Source organism: Seriola aureovittata, chromosome 16 (genome assembly GCF_021018895.1).
Source record: "Seriola aureovittata isolate HTS-2021-v1 ecotype China chromosome 16, ASM2101889v1, whole genome shotgun sequence".
NCBI lineage: Eukaryota > Metazoa > Chordata > Actinopteri > Carangiformes > Carangidae > Seriola > Seriola aureovittata.
Window position 1 is genome coordinate 10119276 of NC_079379.1, and position 25206 is coordinate 10144481.

The 25206-nt window shown below is 42.9% G+C and overlaps 1 protein-coding gene across 6 annotated transcripts in view; it reads right to left on the reverse strand.

The window, feature by feature from the left end:
- The window catches only part of rbms3 (RNA binding motif, single stranded interacting protein), a 273592-nt gene that overhangs the window by 7474 nt on the left and 240912 nt on the right, over positions 1-25206 (reverse strand). For 5 of the 6 annotated variants that reach the window (XM_056398859.1, XM_056398860.1, XM_056398861.1 and 2 more), the window contains 4 exons: positions 22715-22765; positions 9556-9666; positions 2417-2506; positions 537-661 (listed from right to left, as the gene is read on the reverse strand). In XM_056398859.1, the coding sequence (XP_056254834.1) occupies positions 537-661; positions 2417-2506; positions 9556-9666; positions 22715-22765 (377 nt within the window). Of the gene's footprint in view, positions 1-532; positions 662-2416; positions 2507-9555; positions 9667-22714; positions 22766-25206 lie in introns of those variants that run through there. The other variant, XM_056398864.1, reaches the window with a different exon arrangement.

Below are 25206 nucleotides of genomic sequence, written 5' to 3' on the forward strand. Positions count from 1 at the left end.
GCCAGGACTAATACGAGTCATTTTATAACAGCACTGCGTTTCTTAGTGCTCTTATTTTATTTCATTTTAAGATCGGTTTTAAGTACTGTGAATCTTAACAAAAAACATTTGTCAAAGAGAAGTACCTTTCACTACAACCGATAATTCACAGGCAGGAAGCTTGTCTGTAGTGAAAAACCTGTTTGAAAACGATTTTATTTGTTTACCACAAAACGACCTAATGTGAGTGTCATCTTATGTAATACAAAACATATATTGTGTATATTGTGATATGTACAAAATTGGAATGGAACGACAGGAAATCCTCTTTTTGGTTAATCTGGCAAATTAAATACTTCACTGCGTCAATGGAAACATTACTTAAGGAAAAATGACAACATTGATGAAAGCGTGACATAACACACCCAGAGATATTAAAGGCATAAATAACTTAATCCCTGAACGCCCACCTCTACTGCTTACCATTTAAATTATTATCTTTTTTTTTAAATGTGTGAAAAAAGCATAGCATGTCTAAAAGGTTGACAGCAGCTTACTTGGACTGGTATGAGTAAGCAGGAACATGGTCGGCAGCGCTGTCCACCTGGATCTGTTGCTGCTGGCCAGCCACCTCCTGTGATGAGGGAGCCACTGTCTGGGGGGAGGCGTCCGTCACCACTCCCTGAGGACACACACGGGAGGAAATGTGTCAGCTCCGAACTCTAACAAGCATCTCCCTGCAGTGCTTGTAACATCCTGCTGAAAAGTACAGTATGTGACTGTATAGAGTAAAAGTCTTCTTCTGTCTACTCTGTACACACTGTAAATTTGTACCACTGCGTGTCTATCCGTCCTGGAAGAAGGAACCGTCCTCTGTTGCTCTTCCTGCTGTTTTCTCTATGCTGTAATAGATGAGTATTTCTTACAACCGCAGAAATGTTTTTAAAATATTTTTAACCTTGAACTAATTCTTTAAGTTGTCAACATATGCATATGTCCAGATTGCATCCAAAGAAATGCATATAATAATAATTTCTAAATGCCATACAATGAAATTACAGTCTTGAATTTAAATAGTTTAATTTATTTCTGCACTAAAAAAAATATAAAGAATATTTGTTTTTAATCTAATAATTAAGCAGCGGAAACATATAAGATATATATTAGGAACGACATTTTAAAGTAGAAACAAAACCGAACGGAGAAAAAAACGATTTGGTGGTTTGACATTGCATAGGGATTTATGTATGGTAATCAAATTTACTATAAGATACGAAAGAACAAAATGTGCTATAATGCTCATGGAGTTTCACCTCTATGTCTGTGGTGAAAAGACTGGAAAAGGATGGCTGTGTGCACTGAATTCATCACAACAGCCTCTTAGCCTTTTTATGTGTTGAGCATCACCAATAGCCCCCATCACTGTGTCATCTCAATCACCTTTAACAAGCTCTCAAGGATACTCCTCCTTGTCCATACATCAGCCCTCCAGACACTGGCTGATACGGTGATATACGCCCTGCTGCTGACGCTGGCATTGAGAGGACGACGGTGAGGATGAAATAGGTAAGAGACGCCGGGGGCTACACTACAACTACATCTCTCTCCCCTGTCCAACTCCTTCATGAAGAAGACTGCAACTTTCTGAGGAGGGGGGAGGAACGACTAATGGGTCTGTCAGGGGAAACTGTCATTGTCCGTGGCTGGTGGGCTAACCAGAGCTCCATGGCTGACGGATGTGTGTGTGTTCCAGCTACCTACCAGCCCGAACCGGCTGTGTGTGTGGGGGGGAGGGGAGGGAGAGAGAGAAAGAGAGAGAGAGACAGCACCGCCGGCACTGTGTCTCACTTCAGCTCCTGTCATCTGATACACGACTGATAGTCCATCTGAATACGACCGCACTGTCAGCCGCCAGACAGCCAGCCTGCTCTCCTCGCCGGCCGGCCTGCCTGCCTGCCTGCCTGCCTACCTGCCTGCCTGCCTGCCTGCTTTCCACGTTCATCATTTCTCAGGCTGGGCTGCCCGAACCTGCCAGGAGCTCAGACAGCCGCCGAAGAAGTGACAAAGCCTGCACTGCACTTCAAATGTCTTTCGCAAATACTATAAAACTTCTGACTCATTTAGCTTTGCTTGCAGTTTTCATCCTTGTTATTTGCTGGTGGTGCAAGGCTATTTGTTTGGAGAGAATAAGAGCAATTTACGGCACGCTTCAAATGTAATCTGTCTATTTAATGACTGCTCAGGTCTGTTGTGGTGAGCAGCATTTAGAAATGGTGGAGTGAGTGCTTGTGAGTGTAAGTGTGTGAGCTGTCAGCAGTAATGATGTCCTCCTCCTCAGGGTTAATATCAGACTTTTTAAACAGATAACTAACAGATATCTGTAAATAGCAGATTCTGGATTATTGGGAAGCACCATGTGCATGTGTGTGGGTCTTACTTCGACAGGGACGGCTGTTGGAGGCACAGGAGTGTACTGGGGAATGTAGGTCCCTTGCATAGGCGCCGCGGCAGCTGCAGCAGTCATGTACTGAAACACAAACAAAAGACACACATCAAAGGCCTTGCACATGAAAATTCCTGCTACACACATTAGAGCACCAAATCCCAATCCAATATTAGACAAGAAACGCTTTTCAAACACTGATATTACAATTCCCTGCAAGTCTCTTTCAGTGCAATTATCCCCGGAGCCATCGGGAATGGGAGCTTGCTGTGCCCTCAGCATCCTTTGGAGGGCGCTAAGAGAATATGTGTGCACGGTCAGCAGAGCAGAGCAGAGCAGAGGAGAGGAGAGTGTGTGAGACAGACAGAGGGGAAGGAGGAAGAGATGTCCTGCTGTTCCACCAAGACTTCACAAGCAGGCAATTGCACCAGGCCACAGCTGAGAAGAAGATAAAAAATTTAAAAAAGAAAAAGAAAAAGAAAGCTGAAGGGAAAAGGAAAGAGAGGGAGAGAGAGAGAGAGGAAAGAGAAAACAGGAGGTCTGTTTTCTGTGGCCTATATTCCTTTCGTCATGCCTGCTCTGGCTCTTAACTGGATGCTAGCTTGCTCCATGAAGGCCATTTTACAGATGTGACACAGGTTCGGTTACATGACAGCCATGGGGCTTTCACATGCAATATGAATGAAGACACGGCACTTTTCTCTGAGGCTTTTTCTGGGACTTGCTGTGAAAGTATGGTGTGTGTGTGTGTGTGTGTGTGTGTGTGTGTGTGTGTGTGTGTGTGCGTGCGTGCGTGCGTATGTGTGATGATGAACATGTGTGCCAGTATGAGCCTGATTTGCCAGTGTGTGTGCTTCTTTTTAATTAGCACATGCCTGTGCATAAAAGATGACTTATCACTATTTGTCCGTCCAACTGTGCATGTGGATGTATGTGTTCTCCTGTGTGCAGCTGTGTGTTGGGAACATTGAGTCTGTGCATGTGCATGTGTCTGTGTGTGTGTGTGTGTGTGTGTGTGCGTCTAAGTGTGAGAAAGACAAACAAAGACAAAGAAGCTTGGAACGATAATGCTGCAGTACAGCGCCAACGGATGTGATCCCAGATAAAAGCCACCGGGCTGCCTCTCCGCCTCTCCTCATCTTCCTGCTGCTTTTCCGGACCAAGGAAAAAGAGAAGTACGATCCCTTTCTTTCTGTCTTATTTTTTTCCTTTGCCTCTCAGTCCCCCTGCCAGTGCTAAAAAGCGTGGCGGCAATATGCAGTAGGAGGCAGTAATGGAGGGGTTGTGCCGGGCTGCGGAGCCTTTCTTGGCTGTGGGCCCGGCGGTGCTGGTGAAGTGTCATTACCGGCAGCGTTGCTAATGGATCGGGTACGGCTCCACCGCTCACCGCTAATGAGAGCAGCTAAAGGCCATGGACATGGGTGATTAACTCCCCCACCGTCGCTACACATGGCTAGGAGGATGCCCTGGGATGGATGCTTGTGTGCGTTCGTATGTGAGTGTGACTGTGTGGGTATGTGCGTGTGAATTTAAGGTTATCACACCTTCAGGGCTGTGACACTCAGGACGGGGCGAGGCAGCATATCCAGACTTCCTGACACATTACCACATTACCTCTCTGTGTCATCCCTTCTTCCCCCTCACCTTCCTGTCACCCCCCCCCCCCCTCTCTCAGCCCTCTATCGTCTAAAAGGGCCTATCAGATTGTTGAAGTGACCTTCTCCCTGGTGAATCTAAACCATGCATACCAATTTTCTTCGTGACTTTTTGTCTTCGTCTCCCCTTCCCATTAACTTATTCAGGCAACTCACCTGTGAGGGCTGCATGAAAGCAAATGAAGGGAAGCAGGAGATAATTAGCAATATCAAAATCTCCCTGTCAAAGGAGAATGTCCATTTGAAATGTTATATTTCTCTGCAGGACTGCAAAAGGAATTTAAATTAGATTTAACAGGAAAATTTAATAAGATAAGATTTTTTCGTCTACCATAACCATTAGTTAACCTATTTAATGTGGCAGGTCGAGCAGGGCACATTTCTGCACTCGCTGCTGTGGCAAGTCACAAGGATGTCAAGTCTAGCTACAGTGAATTGGGTTGCTATGGTGATGGAGATGATTTTTGTCCAATTTCAACTCTTAATACTTTCCTGTCCATAGTCAGGGGACAGGTTTGGGCAATATAAAGCATCCCTAATTGGCAATAAATGGTGTTTCACTCTTGCAGTTCACACACACACACAGCTGCACATACACATCTATGCACATGCACGCACACACACACACACACACCTGCGCCTGAAGCAGATGGCGTGTGTGTATGTTTGATGAACGGGAAGACTGAATAGTTCCTTAACGAGGCTGGTGTGAGTAGGCTCCCTAAGTTTCTTCTCTATCCTCACTCTCCATGACATACACCTATAACTACAGTATAAAGTCAGACCGCATTGCAGCGATGCCAGGATGAAAATCCATAGAATAGACAGAGCCGCTCTGGTACCACAGTGGTTTGGGCCTCTGCACCACAGTGAAGTATAAGATGCAATATATGTTTGGTGGGTACAAGGGTGATGGGGCAGTTTAAATTTCTGCAATCAGCTTTCCACATCAACGAGAATTTCTGGCACTGGTGGAATGTAGCACAGCAGGTTAGCATGCTTAAATGTCCAAATAAATCATCACCCTCTCTGTCTGTCATTGAAGTCCCCACATCTATCTATCTATCCCCTCTGTGTTGACATGCTGTTCTGTCGCATCGTCAGCAAGGCGGAGGATAACAGTTGGTCAAGGCAAGAGCATCCAGCTATTCAGTGTAGGTTATTAATGGCAGAGCAGCGTGGGGATGGGCTCTGATGACTATTGATCTTAGCAGTGGGGATCCAACACGAAGGGAACTATTGGAGATGCACACCGGAGGCTGTGAATCATAGTGCTGTACCACTTCACCATGAAAAAAAAAAAAACCTCCATATCTTGGCCCCTAGGCTTTGTTAGCACTCTGCCTGAAGAGATTTACACTGGCAAAATCAGTGTCATCTGTTAAATCACTTCTAATATTTACTATTTCAGTATTAAAGGTACCTTGTACAGTTTTCGAGTGGGTTCATAAACACTGATATACAGGTGACAGTAATGCACCGAAACTAACGCAGCAAAAGGCAGGAAAGTCCGAAATGTCCAAAAAAAAGTCTTTGGTCTTTGCATTACATTCATTATTATGAATGTAATGAAATGCCTTCAACATGTGGTGTGTAATACTGAATATAAATCTAACTGTTTGATGATAAGCAGTCCCTCTCTTAGTCTAATAGTCGAGCTCAAGTTCAAGGTATTTTTAAAGCTGTATTAATTGATGTCTTTAGCCACTTAAGAGCAGAGGAACAAGCTGTAAGCACTGACATATAATCAACCTAAAATTTGATATGGTTAATGTGTGAGCAAACAGTTTCCTATTTACAGTCCATTACTCGCTCTCCTTTCAGCTCTATCCTGTTTTGGTCTCGAACTCTTGATTGAAATAAACAGCTCTTTGGGTGCAAAATGCCCCACTACATTCACCAGCGTGCACCTGGTTTAATAATATCTGCTGCTGCTGGAAATGAATGAAAATGGCGAGACAGAACTAAAATAGTAACAGGGGTAAAATCAAAGCAATGAGCTGAAAGACAATAAAATGCTCTGAAGAGTTGAAGGGAAGAGTCGGATGACAATTGTCTGTGGGTTTGTCACAGTGATTGACACCTTTCACATTACACAAATTTATTTGAGTCATTTTTTGTTTTTTTTAAATATTGATTGGTGCAGCTTTAAGTAAAGCCAAAATACAAAGGTCTGCCTTCAGGAACCCAAATTAGGCAGTGCACACTCACTCTGTGCCATGGAACATGAATGTATAAGCCTGAAATGTCATTACTGCTGTAGTTCTTTATTATTTCAGGCACAAGGTCTGAGTGCACTCGAGCCTCGGCTGCATACCAACTGAGAAAATACAATCTGAATTCAGAATTAAGTTCTTATTTCACAAGACAAACTTTAAATTAAGCACACGAATTTCAATATCAGAGGAATAAAACTTATTCAAGAGTGGCCAGTTCTTGCACCAGAGTTCTTGGCTACAGGCCCTTAAACGCATTCAAAATGCAAAATTTAAAAATGCCATAAAAGGTTGGTCCTCCCTGAACAATTACTTTCAAGGTCCTGCAAAGACCTGACTGCTCGCTGGTACCAGGACTCACCCAGGTGTCAACATGTGTTACTGCTCGAATGTGAAGCAACAAGAGAAGAGAGTACACACTCAGTCAACTTCCCTGGGTGAGTAAAGGTTAAATATAGCCATGCACAGTTATGGAAATGCAGAACAACATGCTGCACTTAGGCTTCCCCATAGAAGACCAAGGGAAACAGCCCAGATAATAGAGGAAAGCGCTTCACACAAATCTGTCTTCCAGGGACACAGAAGCTGTCAATCATCTCTGTCACCATGACAACAGAGACCTGGGTTATACATGGCATGACAGGAATAGGATGGAGAACACAGAGGGAAGGTCACCTCTTGTCATGTCAAACACTATGTCGCTCACACACGCAGACTCTGACATACAGTATGTGAAAACACATACACACAGACACAGACACTAAAATGACAAACACTGCATGGGCACAGCCACACGTGCACAGCAACTAACAGGGAAGAGCGAACACAAGAGCGTGACAGATAGACTCCTGTTAAGTGGTGAGAGCTGTAACATAGTAAATAAATCAGTAACAGAGCAATATGCACCAAACATGGTCAAATAAATCAGCGAGGAGCACGGATGGCATGTTTATGTGTGCAATCCATAAACAGTGAGCCCGAGGTTCTTTTGCATTCTGTACTCAAGTTGTTCAACACAGACAAACTGACTGGGCTGGGTGACTACAGCAGTTGTTGAAAACACGGCATTTTCTGGTGAAGCAGCTAAATTCCAAAGCAGTGACCATCAGACGGCACCGTATCCACGCTTCCTCATTACGAGGGGAGGTTTGCCTTCCTGCTCCCTTTTAACGGGGCAAACCCTCTCCGTGCCGATCCACGCTGTCAACAGCGCAAAATAACACAGCGTTCTCGGAAAGCTATGGTCACCGCACCAGTGTCGCAGCTTTGGGGCGGATCGGGAACATTTGGTTCTTTTCTTGGAGAGAAGAAGAAAGCCACAGCCATACACAAACAGCCGCAGAGAGCCCTGGAACAGCCAAGAGTATTCTGAGGTGTGGCTTTCTCCTTCAGTGGCCAGAGGCAGTCGTGATAAGTTGTTGACTTTGGAGACGCTGCTCATGGCAGGTGCTCGTCTGTGGCAAAAGGTTGCGTCACGTGACCAGCGGGGGCAATCAAAACAACTTCACCACATGCGTGTACGCTTGAGGAATGTGCTCTGAGAATATGTGGTGTCAAGTCCAGTTTACTACACGGATAGTTACAGATGCTGGTTCCTAACCCCTCTTTTAACAGGCTTTCTCAATCAGGCAGTATGAAAGGGCTTTCACATCTGGCTTAAGAATCAGCTTTATAGGAAACATGTCTCAATTCCCAGAGATGATCAAGTGTGGCATGCCGTGTGTGCAGCTCAGCCATAGAAAAGTTATGCTACACAGCACATTGCCTCGGGAAAGCTAAGCAGGCAGAAAGGGGAGAGGCAGAGAGAGTAAACCAGAAGTGAAAAAAGGAGAGAGTGTCTTAACCCATTTTCTCCTATAATACAACCCATCAAACATCAGAAGCCATCATCATAGATTAGCCTGTCTCTAATCCTGGTTGTTAGCACAGCTGGGGCAGATTAGGGAGGGGGCATTCCTGACAGAGCCAACATGGCGTCACAGTCGCTGACAGCTCACCTGGAAACACATGGGTAACTGTACAATACAGCACTGTTTCAATCATACACACTCACACAAACACACACACACACACACACACACACACACACAAACACAGATCAAAGGTAGTGCTGGAGCAAAGCTTGCCTGCCCCCGGGCAGAAGGGTTAGGGCAGGAAGTCAGGCTTCAGAACTGTGTGACACCTCTAAGTCGACTTGATCCTGAAACAGGGGGGAGTTCCTGGTTTAGGGGCTGGTGACTGTAAGCGTGCGTGCGTGTGTGGAATAAAGAAAAGTAATGGAGTGATAGATTTGATGTGTGATTTAGAGAGTGAGGGAGACAGAAAGTGTGAGAGAGAAACAGAAATTAAAGGGTGAAAGTGAGGAAGGTGGAGAACAGAGGGCCCTGTCCCACTGTTAAGCTTCACAGGAAATCTGTTTAATGTGGAAGATCAGGGAGGAAATATGCTCTCTCAGTGTCTGGCAGTGAATGCATGCAGTGTAAAACAAATGATACGGCAGCTCCATGGCAGAGCACATGTGGCGACAGCCTAAGAACGTTTGGCTTTCTTGAAAAGGAAATGTAAAATCCACCTTTTACTCAATGTGTACTTTGTTTCGGAACTAAATGAACAATGTTCCCCAAAGATAAAAGGCCTCCACTCGGTCCTCCTGACCCATACCTGCAGTGTAATAGACACCTGCCGGTTTCTTTCTCAACTCTTAAGAGTGGATGTATGCTTTCAAATGTTTTGCCTTGCTGGAGTGGTATAATGAAAACAGCAAAGCAGCTAGCGGCATTTATAGTTGACATGTATGTGAATGGATTTTTTGGCCGACCCTGAAAAAATCTCAAATCATGTCAGTGACATTATAATGAAACTGGTTAGTGTGCTTCTCATATTAATGATAAAATAACAAAATATTTATAAATGCTTCATAAATTACATAAAATTGCATCCAGTTTTACGGATAGAGAACTCATTTAATGTTAATGATAATATTGTATTTGCATCTTCCCTGAAAAGAGTACTGTCCTTTATTGCCTTGACTGCGTGATTAATAGACCTCACTGTTTCGGGTCAAGTTTGAAGACAAGAGTTAGCAAATGTGAAACTATTAAAAACCGCCGGATAACAAAACAATGAGATGCTGTAAACAAGCGTAAACAAATCAACCTGGACGTTCTCTCATCTGGATTATAGCCACTATTCAGGTTTGTGTTTGCGTGTTTTGTGTAACATACAGTACGTGGTTGAATGTAGCACAGCGAGGAGTACTCACACTTCCTGTAGTGCCCAGGGACAGATGGTTCATCTGCTGGGTGAGAGGGCCCATCATGCTGGCAGGCTGCATGGACATAGTGTGGTCCATGGCTGGCGTGATCACTGCACCCTGGTGGAACAAGGGAAAAGACAAAGAGAAGGTGAGATGAAATGAGGAAAAGAAGACAGGATATAGGTTTTGTATATTTTTGTTTACATCAATTCTGATTCCCACTAGCTTCTGAAAAGTGGTTGCCAGTCCTCTTGCTGACAAAGCAAAATATAAAAAGTGATGATAAAAAAAAAAGCAAAAGGCCATAGGGCACAAAACATAAATATCAGACAAATATGTGAATTGATTTCACAAGTGAAAGGAGGTATATAAATATAAATATAAACTTTATAGAAAAGTTTATAGAAAAGGGGATAAGGAGTAATGGAGGACAGAGTCTTGGGGTGCTGGTGGTCTGGGTTAACATTGATGAAGCAGGAAGCAGGGAGGTGAAGAAAGGTGAACAAGAGAGAGATAGTAAGCGGGGGGGGGATAAACACTGTGGAAGAGACAGAATCATAGAAAACAAAAGTAATGAAAAGAAGAGAGGAAGATAGAAAGGTGGTGCTCAGGCAGGGGTGACATGAGGACAACAGAGCCAGAGAAGAAGAAGGAAAGAGGGACAGTGTCAATAAACAGCAACTGAACACAGGGACATTTTCAAGATCAATACACACCATTGTCTTTGGTCCATCAAAATGGTCAATATCTGCTGCTGATGTATCAACAATATGGGTTTGTGCGGTTTATTGATTGCTGAGAGAGGATGCTTTCTCTCCCTCCCTGTCTCTAACTCACTCACTCACTCAAACTCGAGCGTCTCCTCTTGCTATAAAGCGCGGCATGTTTTCCCTAACGGGAGGATGAGAACGCTAGAAGCTTCTTTTTCACGGTGCAGTGGAACATGAGGGAAAGTGATGAAACCATTGTTGCTCTTTCATCCCTTGTCATGATAGCTCCATTTCCCTAGCACTGAAGCCTCGGGAGGAACGCGCTAAAAAACCAAGCCCTTTTCCTCTGCTCGGCTCGCCTCTCTTCTCACTTTGTGTGTGTGTGTGTGTGTGTGTGTGTGTGTGTGTGTGTGTGTGTGTGTGTGTGTACTGTTTGTGTGTCTATGTGTGTTTGCGGGTTACCCTGCAACACACTGTGTGCAACAGCAATTGTGCATGAGTGTGAAAGAGAGTGACAGTGTGTGTGTGCATGTATAAGAGCGTGCAACTCCCGATGGTGTGTGTTTGCGAGCGTGTGCACGCGTGTGTGCGCCCCACTGGTGACTCTGTGTGGGCCTATTGGAGAACAAACTGTGCAGACACAGCCTGTCAGAATCGCTCTGCTTGTCTACTCCCTGCATTCACAACACAGTCAGCTAACGCTCTCTCCTCCCTCCTCCCCTCCCTTCCTGTCTCCCTCCCTCTCGCACTCGATATGCAAGCTTCATGTGATCCTTCCCCGAGTTACACCTCCACACAAAAAGAAAGAAACTGGGTGGAATGCTAAGATCAATGGTGGAAGAAGCACTGCAGTTGCAGCAGCTCTTAGTATGTTCAAACCTAGCCTTGTTATAACATAAGTGTTTACTAAGTGGATATTTCTGCATCACCAGAATCACAATCACATTTATTGGCCAAGTATGTTAACACACACAAGGAATTCAGTTCCAGCCATTGGTGACTCTCAATATAATATTCTCTCTCTTATATAATAATATATATAAGACAAACAATATACATAAAGTGTACGTGGTAGTGCAAATGAAAATAATGTGCATTCCGTATAGTGTTTTTGAACAGTAGTAGTAGTAATAAGTATCTGAAGAAAGGAGCAGCTATGGCAGAGCAGATGATACCAGTCAGCTATTTATGAGGATGATGGCACGATGAAAGGAACTGCACCTGTGTCTGGTAGTTTTGGTGTACCAGGTTCTGTAGTGTAGAGGAGTTGAAAAAAGGTTGTGTCTAGGGTGTGAGGAATCTGTCATGATTTCTCCTGCCAGTTTCCTGGTTCTCAAAGAGTCCTGGAGGGTGGTCAAAGGAGCACCAATGTTATTTTTCAGCTGGCCTTACTGTTCACTGCAGTCTGTTCCTGTCTTGTTTTATGGCTGCTCCGAGCCAGACCGTGATGGATGTGCACAGGACGGATTTGAAGACTGCGGTGCAGAACTGACTCAACAGCTCCTGTGGCAGACCGTACTTCCTCTTTGCCACAGAGTACATCCTCTGCTGGGCCTTTTTGAGGATAGGGTTGATGTTTGTCTCCTGCTTCAGGTCTTGGGAAATGGCAGTTCCCAGAAACGTAAAGGTCTCCACAGGGCTGTTGGATATTATGAGGGGCAGCAGTGCTGAGGGGTGTTTCCTGAAGTCCACTGCCAGCTCCACAGTCTTAAGTGTGTTCAGTTGGAAACTACTTAGTAATGGTTTCATAAATAGCTAAATTATTATACATTATTGGAGTTTCATTACTGATACTACTGCATTAATATGTAAGCAGTATTTTAAAGTTGTAGCTGCCAGTGGGGATTTAAATGGATAATTTAATGTATAATAATGCATCATATTTTATAAACTGATCAAATTCTTTGTATCTAAAGTCTGAAATGGCAAATTAACTACTAACTATAGCTGTCAAATAAATGCAGTGGAGCAAAAACTGTTTCCCATCATGAAATGTAGTGAAGTAGTGTAAACACTATCTGTCCACTGTAAACTAGCACAACATGGAAATACCTAGTACTTAGTTCCTTTCTACTGCTGGCTGTGATAGATGGAAAAAAAAAAAAAAAAAAAAGGAGAGGGGAAATGAGGAGGGAGAGAGAAAGACTGTGTGAGGACAGGAAAGATGATTAAGGAGAGAGCTGATGGAGGTCATGAGGAAGATGGGAGCGAGGAGAGACGGACAGGGGGGGAGGCGGGAGAGAGAATTAGAGAGAAAGGCTGAGGGACACACAGCGAGAGAGTGATAGAAGACAAAGAAAGAGGAGGAAAAAAGAGAGAAGGTGGGGAAGAGGGAAGGAGAGCGAAAGAGAGGAGCGAGAGGGAAGCAGCAGGAGCTGTGGGCTACCTGTTACTGATTCAGCCTCTGACAATGCCTTTATAATGGGAAAGGGAGAGCAACGGAAAGGCTTAATTCACAGACGTGTCAGGGAGAGTTAAGCCGATTTGTGATTTCGATTTTCTGTGTTTGTGAGACTGAGTGTCTGTGAGAGAGGGGGGTTTGTTGTGTGCGCGTGTGTGTGTGTGTGTGTGTGCATGTGTGAGTGTGTGTGTATGTGAGTGTCTGTGTGGTTGTGTGTCTGTCCACTGTCAGACTAGAGAGGAAAGAAAATGAGAAAGAGACTGACACAAATAGACAATATATGTTTTTGATTTGTCCTCTGTGTGTTCGTGTGCGTGTGTGTGTGTGTGTGTGTGTACAAGACAGAGAGCAGGATAATGGACATTGCAGATCTGTTCCAAATGTATGAGATGATGTTTTCAGATCTCCTCAATGTATGCATATGTTTTGGTGTGTGTGTGTGTGTGTGTGTGTGTGTTGTGTGTGTGTGTGTGTGTGTGTGTGTGTGTGTGAAAGCCCCATCTTGCTTAAGACGGTATTGATCCTGCTCCAGAAAGGAGACAGATGATATCAGCTCCTTGGTTGTTAAATACAGTGATATACACTCAACGACCTGAGACAATGTATAGTGAATAAGAAATCTAGTAAAAATTTTACAACCAGCAGTGTATTTTAATGACCGCTCATTACCAGTAAACAGTGATGCTTCAACGGATGGAGCGCTGATCGCTATCAGCTGATATTCATTACTTGGTCTTTACATTTGCCGATCAGAAATAGAGTGTTTTTACCGCCTGATCCATTAAGGTTGAAGGATCTCCACCACAAGCGGGTAGTGCACATTACTATCTACCACTGCATTGAACCAAGATGCAGTTGGGTGGGGGGTTTGATTTCATAGCATCCAATGGTAGAATAAATGGTATACCACCATAAGAAATTAATACCACCATATAAAAATCCATTAAAAGTAAAAGTCCTGCATTCACAATTATAATTCAGATAAAGCACTTAGTAAGTATTATCACCATATGATTTTAAGCACTTTAAGTAATGCTGGGTACTTGAAAAAAATGTCATTCTATTAGCTTTTGCTATGTTGTTATGTACAGCATATCCCACTGACGCCACAGATGTGACATAGCATAAAAACTGAAATGATCAAGCGGTTAATGTTTGCAGTTACATGGGGAACTGTGAAAGCATGGTATGATCTAAAGGCACCAATCATTTTTACTAAACAGAACAGGCTTCGTCAAATTTTATGCACATAAAAACAATGTAACTGTGAGGCCGCTGTCATTAAGACTGAGGTATTGCCGATGAGTGTGAAAGAGATGCAAAAATTTCCTTTTTTGATATTTTACATGTGCTTTGTGAAGCATGCAGGTGAAGGAGACCTATCACATTTTGGAAACAAGAAAGCCAAACTAACTGAGTTTGGAGCATGTAACAGAGTATTAAAAAATGTAATGAAGCACTGCTCATGGATAACAGCCAACTAACTACCTTTAGGACAAAATAGCAATGCATTTAGAGCTTCTGCACAAGCTCCCTATAAAATCCTTTAAAGGTCAGCTTCAGATTTGCTGATGCTGATGACTTCTGATGAAAACTGTGATGAGTATCAGCCCTAAAAAACCCGATCAGAACATCCCCCATTTTGCTCATCTCTATTACTGCTGCAGGTTATAATATCCAACATTATTGCCTACCTGCACTGTTGCGTCAAACGGGTGTTGATATATCACTACCTGGAGGCTGTGGTAATGCCCTCGCTCTAAGTGAAAACAGCTCGAGGCCACAAAGAGAATCTGACGCGCTGATCCTCCCCTCTTAGGCCCGAAAGTTTCACCGCTTGCAAGTAGGCATCTGGTTATTGAAAGCAAGCATAGTGTAGTGTACTACTCTGAAAATCTATCGCTAATCCCTTACAGCCTGGTAAGAAGTAAGAATGGGGCATGGACAATGAAAAGTTTTCAAAGTGAATGTGGATTCTTACAGGTGAAATGTGAAAGTTGGGGAGGAAAAAAAAAAGAAAAAGAAAAAAGACGGACAGGGCGCACATTAAAAAACCTCAAGAACGTCAAACAATGACCAAGGCTGTATTCCCGAGTCTTCCACTCTAACAAAGCATCACTTGTGTTGTCCACATGAAAGCGGACACGCACTTGACTCGACACATTCCTCGCTGGTATTTGACAGTTGGTTTCTCCATGTGAGGTTCTGCGGTTTGGATACTGATGCCGGTGTGTGTATGTTTAGTGTGTTTTGTGTGACATGCGCACTGCAGGATACTTGGAGAGGTGTTCCATCTCCACGCCACAGGGTTAGAGTAATTCTGCTAAAGCCCAGGTACTGCATAGACATTTCTCCATCTCCAGTGTCACACACACACACACACACACACACACACACACACACACAACACACACACACACACACACACACACACACACACACACACACACACACACACACACACACACACACACACACACACACACACACACACAGACTAAGCATGTTCAGTCAGTCGTTATTGGTCTGGAAAGCCTGGTGTTACAGAACATCTGCTGATGATTGACTGGTAACTATATACAGTAAAGCATGCCAGGGACCCTTAATACTGCTTGCCCACCTGAAGGGTATATGGTGTAGGTAATGAAACTGTATCCATAGAAACCACACACACTAAAAAGTTTCTCACAACGGAATGTTATAATATTAGTGTGGGCAGTGCACGTATACTGTATGTTTGTCTTTTCGTTTATATTTATATTTTCCTTCATGATCTGAACGTGTTAGTGTATATGTGGTCTTTTTTTTTTTTTTACTTATTTGGTGTTCGTGCTCTGTTAAGGTTTACAATAGCCACCTATAACTTTGCCTTCACCTACCTCGACTTTGACCACAGTTTCCAGACGCCCTCAGGCACCTTTCTATTCGAGTAAGCCCAGAAAAGGGAGCCAGCATCCTGGGTCTTTCACTCTAATCCACAGCATGAATCCTCCTTGGGGCTAACAGACTACCAGGGCTGCCCTACTATTACCAACACAGTCTGACTACAGGAAACAGCGTGCCATAGCTAGGAAGGTGAAATACCAATTTTACCCGACTGAAGTAGCAGAGAAGTAGAAGTGCAGCCTGATGACTAGCAGTGAACGAAGCCTCACAAGTGGACAGTGATGCAGATAGCGGCTTATCTTGGCCTTCGCCATCACACTGAAATTTGAAATCTCATTTTCTAAGGGTTTGGAAAAGCTTAATTGCAAATATGAGACAGACCTACAGGGAAAAGAGAATCATTACAGGGAAAATGAAGCAGCGAAAGGGCCACAGCGATGCATGTTAGCAGATTAACATGTGAAGCCTGAAACCAATGAAGGATTTCTCACCTCTGGCAAAGATGTTTATCTACTGTGTATCTATTTGTCCTCAACAATGAAATGAAAATGAGAGGGATAATGGATCAGCCTCCTTCCACTTATTGATTAATTTGTCTGTCCATCATGTGTAATATCTCAAGAGGACACAGATTGAATTACTCTGAAATGTTTTACCGCTGAAATCTGCATTTTCAAAATGACACCAGAGAGAGATGAGATGCGGCAGACTGCTATTACAGGTCAAACTATGGGGACATGATTGAGATTGTTCATGGTTATTCTGAGTTTTCCTCATTGAGGAGGACACAACATTTGGATGGATCAGCTGATGGATTTGTAGTGTGTGTGTGTGCACGTCTGTGTGTGTGTGTGTGTGTGTGTGCATATATGTGTGTATGAGAGAGGATAACGGGTGCTAGATGAAGCATGTAACAGTATTTGTCATGTCTTCATGGGAGGTCCATTCCTCTCCACGCTCGGACTGCGCTTGTTTATCAGCCGTTCTCCGACTGCCTTCTGTAGACAAATGGATCATTTCATACACAAGGATCTCTCCAGAATATTTACTCCATTTACAAAAGCAAAAAAGATTAGAAATCCAATTAGAACACAGCGAGCTAACAAAAGCCTGTCCACCAAAGTATATCAGCTTTTGTCTCAATATGTATTTTTGCCTCAATTGCAAAATTTTTCAAGGTAATATCCAAAAGCTTATAGTGAAAATGCAGCTGCTCAATCTCTCTGTCAGTCACCCTGTGGCACTGCAACAACATCTCTCTTATATGAATGAAACTTTAACCCTGAACAGACGATTTTTTGCTGGCACCGGCACAGAAAAAAAAAAAAAAAAAAAAAATCTTTCAGCTGCACTCTGAAAGGGCAGTAAAGAAGAGAGAGAAAGAATCAGGAGGGATGGAGTGAGGAAAAACGAAGGAGAAATGAGAGGACGTGTACAGAGAGAAGGAGAGGATGGAATGAAAAGATAGAGAGAGGAGAGAAAGAGCAGCGAGAGCAACTCAAGGACGACTGTAGCCCTGTCTCAAATTCTGCCTCGCCAGTCAAATCCATGAGACTGATATAATGTTCCCCCTCTGAATCCACGGAGCGTTTTTAATGTCAGGTGGGGAGATGGGTATCACACAGTGCACCGATTCACCCCCATCTGATGAGGGCAGATAGTTATGGTTCAATTCTAAGAGACCCAGCAAGCCTCTTTTCAAAGCAAGAGCCAGGGAGAACTGGCTTGGGTGCAATGGAGGGGAATTCAATAATTCACCTTCTGTATGTAAGGGCCAATGCACTCCAGCAAATACATACTTGAAGCACATATAGTTCAGAGCGAGGAAAAGGGGGAAAAAGAGGATGGATAAGTCATGGGGAAAGACAGCAATGCTGCGCTTGGCTGGCACTGCAGCTACTCCGGCACTCTTTGGCAGCATAAAGTGAATTTAAGAGTTTGTGTGTGTGATTGATGATCTGTACGTAAGTCCATTAAGACTGTGTTTCTGCGCTAAAACAGTATGTGTGTTTATGCAGTTGTGCATTTGTGCGTTTGTCTTTTGGGGCCTTTAGTCCTTTCAGTTTTCTCTTCTACAAGGTCTGCTGACTTGTGTAGCACTGGCCAAAGAACAGAGCACAAAAGGCGAGCGGCCGTGCTGTTCTGACATCCCACGCCTAACTGCCAAACAGAGCACAGCATTAGGAGATCTGAGAGACAGTGTGTGTGAGAGAAGAAGAGAGAGGGAAGACAGATGATAAACAGAAGAAAAAAAGAAAAGAAAGAAGAACAACGCCTGGAAGAACAGACTGCAACTTCATTTAGCTGTCCACTTAAAAAAAACACTGTCACTTTCTATCAGGTTCCACACTGAGTGCATCTTGCCCATTAATTGGGGATAAACAAAATTTGAAAACTGCTCTCTCTCTCCTCTCTCTCTTACTGCTAACAAAGTGCCGACTCCTCTGTGGGATGAAGTCCAGTTTCGTATGGATGGACTTGTCAAACTTAATCTAGTCAGATAAAAACAAACACCTTTGCCAAATTGGTACATGCTGTAAAGCTCTCCGTTCACAGTGCAATAAGCAGACTCTCGGTCAGGTTGTTCTCAGCTTTAACAACCTTTAACATCATCTATTGTTTCCAGCAAATTACTGTTAAACACTATTTTTTCCAAAGGGGTTTAAGTTTACAAAGGCACTGGAATGCTGAAATAAAGGAAACATCAAAATAAGGAAACAAATCAATGCAGTAAGACAGCATCAGGAGTAGCAAACTGAAGCTCTATTGAGTCTTTACATTTTTTTTTTTGCAAAAAAACTTTTAAGGTCAGTATATAATTTCTTAGTGAGTTCTTTATCCCAGTGGAAAGTGGCTCTTCACCAATGTAGCATGATTGTCTTCAGAGCAGGAATTATTTTTTAAATGGTAACTACAACTTCAAATTCAACTATTAGTGTCAAACGTCCCATGTATGAGAAGCTCAAACTGAGGCTATGGTTAGCTAGCGCTCTGCTTCTTATACTTATGGGTGCAGATGCTATCACAGTTGAAGGGTCAATGTACAAAACAGACCTTGGATTCTTGCCTAATATGTCACATTTAGGAAGCTGCCACAGGATTCTTCGGAGCAAACTTTCATATCCAAGCAGACAGAAAGTGGCCGAATTTGACTGGAAAAGGTTGTTTTTACTCACAATATGAAATTTGTGGGATAAATCACCTGTATCAAATCATATTCCAACAACACTCAACCCTTTTTTTAGGGTATAGTTACTCTTTAAGCTGAAGTATTAAGTGCAGATGCATAAAAAGCACTAGTCTTCACTGGATAATCAAAAGCAGTGTCAGTCTGTCATGATGTTGATTCTATGTTTAATAAGTAAATCAAATTACACAATTAAAGTTGACTTCAGGTGGACTTAACGTGAATAACATAAGTCTGGCACATTTGAAGGTTAAACATGCTCCTCATCTCTACGACAAAGTGAATGTTTCTCTAAAGAAGTGCTGTGCCACAAGCAGTTGATTTCAGTTGAACATTCTGTTGCTAGTAGCAACCACTAGTGATCGAGTTCCATAGCACCTGTTTTGTCAGGTCTGAGCCCAGGCAAAAACTGACACTGTTGACCTTGTCTGAGCAGCATCTGTAGATGCTATTAGATGGTCATCCGTTTGTGATTTGTGATATTAGTTCAGTATACAGCTAAACAAGCCAGGCATCTGCAATCTGAGGATAATGTGGTGTTCCAACAACCAAGGTAATTTTTAAGATGCTGTTGGCCGGACTACATAACGATGGCTGCTGCGCGTGCCTTGCCATTATGTGGTGCATTGCAGTGGGTCTAGTAGCTGTCCCTGTTGCATCAAGCGTAGCAGGGGTGCGCCAAAAGTTCTAATTTGTTTAAATTTGACCTGAGCTGTGCTAACCTTTGTAGCCTATGGTTCAGCGTTTTCTGGCACTTATGAATCATCAAATTTTGTATCACCACTGACAGGTGCAGATCATATGAAATGCATTGTGTTGTATTGTAGCTTTGTTAGCAAAAAGTTTTTGAGGGGATGAGATGGTCCATAAATTTTCCACACATGAAATAGCAGAAGGTATATAGTGCACTATATTTAAATAGAGTGATTTCGGATACAACCCTGGTCTATTCTATTCTATTCTATTCAATGCTTTTCTGCTCTACTCTACACAGTCCGGCTGGCTAGCTGTGACCCCATCCCCTTGCATGCTCGGCCGCCTCCATATTGCCCGGACACCAGGAGCGCCATTGCACAACGCTCCACTGGCTTTACATGCGACACGAGGCGGGAGCCGCCAAATTGTAGCACAAGCAATTGGTTTTTAATGCTTTGAGTAGCCCCCCGAGCTCATGAAGCTAGCACGCTTGGCTAATTTGATGTGATTCACTGAGCTGGTGGCAGGCTGTGTGAGTGTAAGGGGCGGTCTGCTGTGTATGTGGCTGGTAGTGGATATGAGCATGGGTCATAAAGGGAGACAGATTGGTAGCTATGATCCACTGACGGCTGTGACAGCTGGGGTTAGCGCCTAGCAGCCGTTTGGTGACAGAGAACACAATGGGGACAGGGCCATGGGGACGGATATGGCCACATGACTACTGCTGGCATAAAGGCATGATGAGATATACACCACAGTACAATGTGGCTAGTGGCTAATGCCAATGGCTCCAAGAGGCCTCTTAACATAAGGCTGGAAGATGGATGGTTGTCAGGCAGCCATACAGGCTGGTTGAGAATAACCAGTATGGACCATGCATATGGCAATACATAATATCAGAGCACACAAACATGTATCAGGAAAACATTAGCAGTTAGTAACAGGCAGACACAGCAGCAGCAAAATTAGTTAGTAGTTTGTTAGCGAGCTAGCTTCAATTCTATGTGAAACAAGTGTCATCAGGAAAGTGCAGCCCTGACTGCGAAAGGTAGCAAGCTATGACAGGGAAGGGGAGGCTGGGTGAGTTAAGATACTCGTAGGAAAGGCAGGAGGTTGTGTGGCTGAAAGGCAAACTGAGTGGCTTGGAGGGCAGCTGCAGCTGGGTGTGGTGTGCGTGTGTGTGTCTGCCTGGCTGGTGGCCTGCTGCGACAAGATTACATGTTCACTGTCCCACAGCGGGAGTGGAAGTGAGATGGGTAGGACTGAGTGGTAAATGGCCACAGCGGGGAGCCATGCGGCTGACTGAGCACTCCTCCAGTGACTGAGTGCTGGACCATCAGCTGCAGAGTCCAGTGTTTCCCAATTTGTTCAGTTGCAGTGACTCACAAACAGTTCTTGACTCGGGCTGACAATGTTATTGACACGTTCATGGATTGCTTGAGGCAAACATAATCTTCCTTGCAAACTAAAACAGCAACAGCTAAAGAAACACCTAAATTAAATATTAATTAATTTTATTTTCAGAGTGCCTATTAATGGCTACACCAGATGAAAATTTGCTATCTTGGTCAACTGTGACCCATTTTTCCTTTTTTCTCCAATGTTACTCAGTTTGCATTTACATTTTCCAGTGATAATTATAAAAAAAAAATAGCAAAAAGATATATTTTGACACTGGTGATGTAATTACTGTATATTACTGAATAATAATGTAGAAATCTTGCACAGTAATTATTCTTATTTAAAAATATATTGTTATGAGGCTTTCAGGTTGTTTAGTTTCCAAAGTGTGTGTTGCAACATATATCTTAATTATTTCCCAAATATTAGGTCATAACTCCTAATTTTAAGGTGCTACCTATGCACCTGCATGCATATTCATTTGCTCATTAGTACAGAATAGAGAACTTAGATACTAAACCATGATTTAAATTATGCAGCAGTGTGATTCATTAGAGGTAAAAGTTACCCTTAGGGTGGTAATTTCTTTTCCAATGAGAAAACAATTTTCTGCATCAACAAAATTACAACTGCTTCACAATATTTACATGCTTGTTATGTACTGTCACATACCTCACATTAGTATAGCACAGTTCTACAATAATGTGCTGTATTATACTGTATGAAATACTCCAGTGCACTTTTGCAATGCACTGTACTGTAGCAGACTTGAAGTCAGGGGTTTATTGAGAAAATTCTTGGTTTACGATTGAAAAGAATCAAATACATTTGCCCTTGACTGGTTCCCGGTCTCATTTGGTGAATGAACTGAGAGCAAAAAGCGAACAAAGTTAACTGAATGTGCTTCAGGGGCCACAAAAAGCCTCAAGCAAACATTAAAGCCTCTGGCAGAAAGATTTAAAACCTCTGAGCAACAAACCGAGAACACTTATGGTGCTAGGATCAATTAAAGCTAAGCTTAAAACAGTTTTTTAACTACTAATGCTCTTTGTTGCCTTAACATTGGGGAGACAGATCTGGGAAATATTCTAAACAATGCTGTAAGTACACATAGGAACTATGGATTAAAGACTGATTATAAAAGCAGGGCTATTTTAGGCTCTGATGACATAATATTCTTCAGTGGTTCTTAGATTTGAAATCACAAAGTGAAATATCTATCAAATCACATCCAAAGTAAATTTAGTTTTTATTAATAGAAGGAAAATATGATTTCACCAGTGATTCAAATATTGAATAACTCATTCTGTGACTAAGAAAAACAGCATCATGAACCCTCAGAAAACTAATGTTCTGCACTCTTCAATACCATTGGATGCAATGTAACTAGCTCGTTGTAGACTGTGTTGTCGGTGAGCGAAATGTAATTAATGTTAATTTTTTTCCCTGTCGGCTGTCTCGGCTGGTAACCCAGAGCAACAGTCTACAGCCTGTCTGTTTTGTGCTGTGGTCTGGTAAATGACGCTGAATGGCTTCCTGGCACAACAAACACCTATAAACTGCCAACCAAAAAAATAGAACCAAATATGTTGCATGCTTAGGAAAGATGGAAACATGTGGTTATCAGAGTGGAACAATATGCTTGTATGGAGCTCTGTATGGTAACTGCAGGACAAAAGTAGTGTAATCATTTAGCTATCACAAGTTTTGATGTGGTACTGTACTGCCATGTGCATATATGCAATTTAGTTGGTTTAACACTTGACCTGAAACAGCTCTGGCGAAACACAGTGCAGAAAGGAGAAACTAGAGGAAAACCATAGAAGGGTGGGCCCCATTGGGGAGCAAAGGGCAGCTACTGCAGGTGAATGGTAGAGTACTTACTGTAGGTTGCATAACATATTGTTGATGAGGCATCCATGACGTACTCTGGACCTGAGGAGAAACACATAAAATGTAAAATTATGGTAAAAATTTTCCTCAGTCTTAGTCAGATCCAAGTAGTATCTCAAATAAGGCAATAAATGCTGTTCAAATATTCACAATATGTTCAAACACTCTGGAGTATGAGCGACTTAAAAAATGATTACACTGGTTTTAATGCACCAAAATGGCTGAACTTTACACAGATTAAGTTGTGCCAAAGAATTACAAAAAGAATTTGAAAGTCTGGAGGCAGCAAATGTCTCTCCTGCCTTCTCATTATTGCCAACAGTATGACTTGTGCATAGAGCCCATAAATTAGGTTCCTTCCCTATTATAATAATAACATTAATGCCATGCCCAGTGTTCTTGCAAAAGGGGTGAGGGGTTTTGAAAACTCTAGGGACAGACCGCTAGAGAGCACAGACAAATTCCAGCAGGATTATTTTTTATCAAAAAATAAAAGGAATTTGAAAGTGGTGAACAGAGCTTTTCTTTTTTTTTTTGGTGAGCCAGAATTCGGAAACATGCCGAGCTATTACCGGAGGAAATCATATACAGACATGCTTATTTACAAATGTGGATGAGAAAGTTAAAGAGATGGTGAAACAGTGACAGAGACAATGATCAAGAGACTGGAGGAATGGAGGAACAAACAGAGCTTTTAGATGTGCTGGAGAGAGGAATTAGCTTGTGGCAGACAAACACACAGGCTGGCCACTGATGCTGGTATAATGATTAGATTAAACAAAGACAAACATGGAATAATCTGCTATAAGAGCAATCAATCCTCTGAGCCAACCCAAACGCGTGATTTGGATCCGCACCTAAACAAACTTGATATCCTATAACATGAAGCCAAGTCTGTCTGTTTATACATGGCAATATTTGTTCTCCTCAGCTGAACGGGACGGCAGAGAGACACAGAGAAAGCTTATGTTTATTCACTTATCTTCAGCATTTCCTCAGCAAGATACTGCCTGACCATCATGCGATCTGTTTAATAGAGCATAGGACTGTAGTCTTGAGACTGAGACGTCAGTCAGATTTAAGGCTCCTGTACAGTGCATGGGTTTGGGCTGTCCCAGATGAAAGAGGCCAAATTGATGTGAGAGAAATGTGGTAAAAATATTTGGTCATTAATCAAAAAAGGTCGGAAGCATCAGAAGTTCAGGACCAAAACCTAACACTGCTGCTACGACTCACATTTACAAACCAACCAATCAGAACAGAACATGAAATGAGGCAGAATGCATCAGTGAGCTTGCCTAGTACTAATGCTAAAAACATATTTACCTCAAACTCACTTCCCTCCTGTCCCTGGCTATGACCGGCTTCACATCTTCTCCTCATCCTCTTTGAATTTTTTTAGTGCATAGAAGAGCCAAAGCTTCTTTAATGTTTTTCTACATTTTTAAAATATAAGAGCAATGCAGATGGATGATGGGAGTTGATGACAAGTCTCTGTTTGTATCAGTTTTTTTTTCTATTTCCATTCTAGTGTTATCAGAGAGAAGGGTTACAGAGTTCAGGTAATTCAGATATGCACAAAATTGTACAAATTGCCCGACATGAGCGTATTGATATGAACCATATTGGTCGTCTGTCCAATATATATACATATAGTTCTGATACAACCCATAGCCTAGAAGCTGCTCCTGATATAGCTTACAGCCTACAGCTTTGTCATAATGGTTACAATAATGAACACGTGGTTGAGCTATTGGAACGCTCACGATTTGGTTAGGTTTAGGGAAAGATCATGGGTTTGGGTTACAGTAATTAAGGTTAGAGGACCTTGGTCGTCACGGTTCCTATAAAACGTCTGGTGTGACAGCCCTGTGACATATACAATGAAGTTCTAAGGTCTTAAACTTGACTTGACAGCTCTGACAGACTGACAGAAGTTTGATTTTTCTACAAGACAAAAGTTAGTAAGGTAAGACTTATTCTACAGCTGCAGAAGGTTCAGTGTGAGTGAACGGTATTATGTGCATGACCTAAGAGGCTACCTCTGGCTGAACTTCACAGCTTGTGTTACCATTTAAAACAGCCTGTCAGCCAACAAGCCAAAAAGCTGGTCAGTCAGTCGTTCAGCCGCGCGGTCAGCCAGTTGGCCTGCCACCCAACCAGTCACACGAAAAGCTAAACATTCAGCCAGTTCGCTAGTTAGTAAGCCAGCCAGCCAACCAGCCAACCAGCCAGCCAGCCGGCCACACATCCAACCAGTCAGTCGCATATTTAGTCCACCAGTGAGCCGGTCTGCAGAGTCAGTGATGTAAACCAGGCCGCTGCTGGCTGGCAGCACTAGCTGAGATCTTGGTAGTGATCTGGCCACGGCTGGCTCCCGTCATGTGGATCATCAAAGCTGATTTTCCAGGAAACAAAGCCAATCATCATTCAAGCTAACCGGAGCCAGGCTTAAAAGAACACCAGAACACTGCTGTTGGCAT